At 30.0% G+C, this 5,899-nt stretch overlaps 1 protein-coding gene across 1 annotated transcript; it reads right to left on the reverse strand.

Annotated features, from left to right (window-relative positions):
• Positions 1–263: 263 nt before the first annotated feature.
• Positions 264–805, reverse strand: LOC124420383 (glycine-rich cell wall structural protein 1.0-like). The gene is made up of 2 exons (XM_046952982.1): positions 652–805; positions 264–585 (listed from the first exon to the last, which is right to left on the reverse strand). Exons 1-2 carry the CDS (start codon positions 697–699, stop codon positions 382–384), a joined length of 252 nt encoding a protein of 83 aa, XP_046808938.1. The 5' UTR covers positions 700–805; the 3' UTR covers positions 264–381.
• Positions 806–5,899: the final 5,094 nt, after the last annotated feature.

The raw sequence follows: 5,899 nt of genomic DNA on the forward strand, positions 1-5,899 counted from the left end.
TAGACTATAGACTAGACTGTAGACTAGACTATAGACTAGACTATAATCTAGACTAAAGGCTAGACTATTAACAAGACTATAGACTAGACCAGGTGCGAATCCAACTGAAGCTTTTGTGGGGGGAATTTTTTTAATTTTTACATATTTTCTTTTTCTTTTTTCTTCATTGTTATATTTTGTATCAACAATTTTTGGGGAAACTTCACTTTTTCCCCCTCCGTGGATCCGCTCCTAGACTTTAGACTAGACTAAAGACGGCACCGTAGATTGGAATTTCCCATATGGGTATTTTCATATTTTTGTTAGGTACTTTATTAAATGTTTTAAGGGAACTTTAAATCAATATGTGTCAACTGTAGAGAATTAAAAAAATCATATTATTTAACGGCGACCGCCACCACCTCCCATGCCACTACCACCACCACCTCCCATACCGCCACCGGCACCAGCACCAGCACTCATGCCAACACCCATACCTCCCTGAGCACCGCCTTGAGCACCTCCATGACCACCACCTTGAGCACCACCTTGACCACCACCTTGGCCACCACCACCTGGGCCTTGAGCCAAGCAAGTAGAGCAAGCCTTTTTATAATATAATATTAAAAAAATAGGATTTAATTTTTTAACTTAACTTCCCAACAAACTCACCATCAACATGACAGCTGCCACTAATAATCCAGTCAACTGGAATTTCATTTTATAAACTTTTTCGATTACTTTAACGCACAAGAGAAAGAGTTATTTACAAAACTTCATAAACTTTTAATATTCAAATGGAAACTGACATCGATTCATAGAGATTTTCAATTATTTATAGTTGTTTTTTTGGCGATAGGAAAAAAACTTTCAATTTATTTCTATCTACTATTTGTCATTTATTTGTCTCCAAAATTGCATGCCAATTTTGTTTTATCAATTTAGTTTGATCGGGAAATTTATTTAGTTTTTTTCTAAGCAATAATAATAATAATAATAGTTTTTCTGTAATATGTTTAGAAAAATTAAGTTGTTGTTTTTTGTTTTTCCAATAATTAAATCTAAAATTACAAATAATTACTGGCATCTGAAATAATCAGATATTATTTTGTTTGTTGTGTTAACATTGTAAAAAGTATTTAGTTAATTCTGACAGAATTCTATGATTACGATTTAAATTATTTGCAAAAATAAAAAAAATATTATTATGAAAATACACATTGTTAGGGGACAATGCTGAAATCATTTGTTGATGCGAAAATTTTGTTGTAATTAAAATTAATTTGTATCTTGTTATTTATAAGGACGTGTTTTGTAAACAAAATTATAGTTTTATTAAGTCATAATTCAAAATTGCATACAGATATGATTATAACAATTATTTGTAGAAATTTTAATTGGGTGTTTGATAAATTACGATTTGAATAATCAGAGAGTTTGACTGGGGAGTCAGAATTTATAGAGATAAAACTTCACTATTACTGAACAATAAGTTCGTGTTGGGTTTAGAGACCAGACTATTGCCTAGACTATAGCCTATGTTATAGACAAGACTATAGCCTAGACTATAGCCTAGACTATAGACTAGACTATAGACTAGACTATAGACTAGACTATAGACTAGACTAGACTATAGACTAGACTATAGACTAGACTATAGACTAGACTATAGACTAGACTATAGACTAGACTATAGACTAGACTATAGACTAGACTATAGACTAGACTATAGACTAGACTATAGACTAGACAGTAGACTAGACTATGGACTAGACTATAGACTAGACTAGACTGTAGAATAGACTATAGACTAGACTATAGACTAAATTATATAATAGATTATAGACAAGACTATAGCCTAGACTATAGACTAGACTAAAGACTAGACTAAAGACTAGACTATAGACTAGACTATATACAAGATTATACACAAGACTAAACTATAGACTAGACTAAAAACTAAACTATAAAGTAGACTAGACTGTATAATAGTCTATAGAATAGATAATTAGTTAGTTAGTTAGTTAGTTAGTTAGTTAGTTAGTTAGTTAGTTAGTTAGTTAGTTAGTTAGTTAGTTAGTGAGTGATTTAGTTAGTTGGTTAGTTAGTTAGTTAGTTAGTTAGTTAGTTAGTTAGTTAGTTAGTTAGTTAGTTAGTTAGTTAGTTAGTTAGTTAGTTAGTTAGTGAGTTAGTTAGTTAGTTAGTTAGTTAGTTAGTTAGTTAGTGAGTTAGTTAGTTAGTTAGTTAGTTAGTTAGTTAGTTAGTTAGTTAGTTAGTTAGTTAGTTAGTTAGTTAGTTAGTTAGTTAGTTAGTTAGTTGGTTAGTTAGTTAGTTAGTTAGTTAGTTAGTTAGTTAGTTAGTTAGTTAGTTAGTTAGTTAGTTAGTTAGTTAGTTAGTTAGTTAGTTAGTTAGTTAGTTAGTTAGTTAGTTAGTTAGTTAGTTGGTTGGTTAGTTAGTTAGTTAGTTAGTTAATTACATACTTTCTGTATTGGTGCGTGATGCACCACTTCATCCCTTTGTATCATCACACAATTCTCATGATTCATATGCATCATAATATTTCATCAGCCCTTTACATATCCGGCCCAAAAATAGGAATCACATGATGGCCATTCTTTAACAGAATTTTTTGATATTTTGTTTATTTAAAAACAAATGGGAAAAAACTAAAAAATTAATGCAATGATATGCATTGACGCCATCATAGTATTCTGGCAATTTAAAAATGCAATAAATATTTTGAATTTTATTTTTTTATTTTTGACTAGACGCCCCATATGTAAATCTGAATTACACAATAAATTTGTTTGTTTTTATTTCAAGAAAAACATATTTATTCAAAAGGAAAGTGAAATGAAATGCAAACGCATAGAGAAGCACTTTATAACTTAATTATCATTTACACTTGAGTTGTTGGTGTTGGACTGACTGCATGCCGCAAAGTCAGCGACAGTGGCAACAGTAAATAGCACACACACGGTAAGAGTTTAATTGCCTCAGAGGTAGAAATGAAAAAAAAGAAAAACATAAATATGTGTGACATAATTCGAGTGCGAGTACAGAATATAGAGAATTTAATTTTCTTTGCATTTAGTTTTAATGGAGTTGGTGTTATTTGTATGTAGCAGAAAAAAGTACTATTTTTAAAGAAAAAAAATGTAAAGTAAAATTTTTAACATTTTAAATTTTGCTCGTTCGCCCACATTTTAATTTTTTTAATTTTCAGTATTTTGCTTTTGTTGGTACCAAAATGATTGGTAGCCTTTTTTTGCACCATCCTTACCATCACTTGTACTTACCCTAGTTTTTTGTCGATCGTAGAATACTGTTGTCTTTTTGTTGTTCACTCGCTTGTTTTTGTTTTGGTCTGGTGTCACTTGTGGCGTTCATTCACACGTCTGCTTTATATCCTCCACATCTTTGTGAGTGGAGTTGGTATACTGAGACTTATATGATACTTGCCTTAAACGCAGCACGAATAGAGCCTAATATTATTGATATTATGCCAATAATAGACAAACCTACATAATAGGCTATAGTATAGTCAATGGTATAGACTAGACTATAAACTAGACTATAGCCTAGACTATAGACTAGACTATAGACTATAGACTAGACTATAGACTAGACTATAGGCTAGACTATAGACTAGACTACAGACTAGACTATAGACTTGACTATAGACTTGACTATAGACTAGACTATAGACTTGACTATATACTAGACTATAGACTAGACTATAGACTAGACTATAGAATAGACTAGACTATATACTAGACTATAGACTAGACTATAGACTAGACTATAGACTAGACTATAGACTAAACTATAGACTAGACTATAGACTAGACTATAGACTAGACTATAGACTAGACTATAGACTAGACTATAGACTAGACTATAGACTAGACTATAAACTAGACTATAGACTAGACTATAGACTAGACTATAGACTAGACTATAGACTAGACTATAGACTAGACTATAGACTAGACTATAGACTAGACTATAGACTAGACTATAGACTAGACTATTGACTAGACTATAGACTAGACTATAGACTAGACTATAGACTAGACTAGACTATAGGCTAGACTATAGACTAGATTATAGACTCGACTATAGACTAGACTATAGACTAGACTACAGACAAGACTACAGACTAGACTACAGAGTAGACTACAGACTAGACAACAGACTATACTACAGACTGAACTAAAGACTAGAGTATAGACTTGAGCATGGAATGAGCTTATGACAAGACTGGACTACAGACAAAACTATAGACTAGACTATAGACTCGTCTATAGACTTGACCATGTACTGCACTTTAGACTAAACTATAGGCGAGACATAGACTATAGACTAGACTGGCAATCGGATCAAGAAAATATAGCAATAGAGAAAATAAAGCTGCTCCCAACTTAAACATTAACATTCAAAATAATAGGTAAGGGGTCCTCTTTAACGTGTGTGAGAGTGTATCCAAGTTTGTCACCATTAGACTTTAGAGGCAAAAATTTTATTATATGCAATTGCAAGGCTGGTGGTAGTCATTCTGGCACTGGGATCGTTTGCTTAACATGTGTGCGAGTAAAAATTTTTATTTATTTTTATTATTTTGATTTTGAATTGGTTTGATTTTAATTTTTTTTTCAAGTGAATATTTTTAGATACAAAAAAAAACGCGACGTTTTGAAAACAACGACCAGTAAAAGTATTTAGCATTTTTATTTTAAAATATTTTGTTGGTTTTTAACATGTAGTGTTGTATTTTTGTTGTTGTTGTTATTGCGGTATTAAAGTAGAATGTAAAATTTTATTTATTTATTTTTTTTATTTATTTATAAATGATTTTATTTCTGTACAATTTTTTTTTAAATTTATTTATATTTGTTTTTATGTTTGTATGTCGTCGTTGTTGTTTTTTTTTTTTTTTTTTTTTGTAAATTACGCAAATTAATCGCTGTTTTGTTGTCTAGACATTTATTCTCTTGAATAAATGACTTGAAATTATGCAATTTTCAGCTTAATTTTTTTTATTTGGTTTTTATTGTTTAATTTTTTTTTATTTTAAGAAATTAACAAAACAATATAATTAAGGATTTAATATTAATTAAATTGAAATATTAAAAATATTATTGTAAGCAATTGAAGGTACAATTCCGCTTATAAATTAAAAAAAATTCAATCACTTTGAATGGACTTTGGATATTATAGACTAGTCCAACTACCAAGTTTAAAATTTATAATCTTAATAAGTATAACTGCACAAGAAATCATTTATAAACAAGACAGACTTCTAATACATCCCAGCAATGATATCTATTATACGATAGGACCCTTTTACACAAACAAATATGTCCCGACCAACAGGTGTATGAAAATGTACAAACACTTATTTCTTTCAACAGATCCTATTATTACAATCAGATCAAGACAGTTATAAATTACAAAAATTTCTAAATTTAGTTTGATATTTGTACTTGGGAAAACCCCCATCCTTGTCTGGCCCAAACTTGTGTATGCAATCACAAAATTTCTTAAGAAGTCAATCAATCACATGATCTTTGTGTGTATTATTTCCAGTGATTATTTTACGTTGTTATTTATTTTGTTGTTGTTGTTGTTACAATTTACGCCTCTTTTTTTTTTGGTCTGAATCATTGTGAATAAATACTTAAAAAAAGGGGGGACTTACATTCAACAACAACATGTTTCTTATCACTATTGCAAAATAAAAACAATTAAAGTAGTAAACAAAATTTTTATGAAAATTCTAAGAATATTGAATTATTTCAGTTAAACTGCTTTCTGTTCCTATTCAACTAATTGCTTAATGTAAGATTTTATAGTTAAAACAAATAAGAATTGTCGATTCGGTTTTGCCGAATTTTACATACCCTTTACCATAGGGTAT

The sequence above is a fragment of the Lucilia cuprina genome, chromosome 5 (assembly GCF_022045245.1).
Source record: "Lucilia cuprina isolate Lc7/37 chromosome 5, ASM2204524v1, whole genome shotgun sequence".
Lineage (NCBI taxonomy): Eukaryota > Metazoa > Arthropoda > Insecta > Diptera > Calliphoridae > Lucilia > Lucilia cuprina.

What these genes read in the sequence shown, in the direction of transcription:
- LOC124420383 (XM_046952982.1), bottom strand. Translation starts at nt 699, where the DNA reads ATGAAATTCCAGTTGACTGGATTATTAGTGGCAGCTGTCATGTTGATG. An exon ending in TGGCAGCTGTCATGTTGATG is followed by an intron (nt 586 to 651) that starts GTGAGTTTGTTG and finishes TATTATAAAAAG; the next exon opens with GCTTGCTCTACTTGCTTGGC.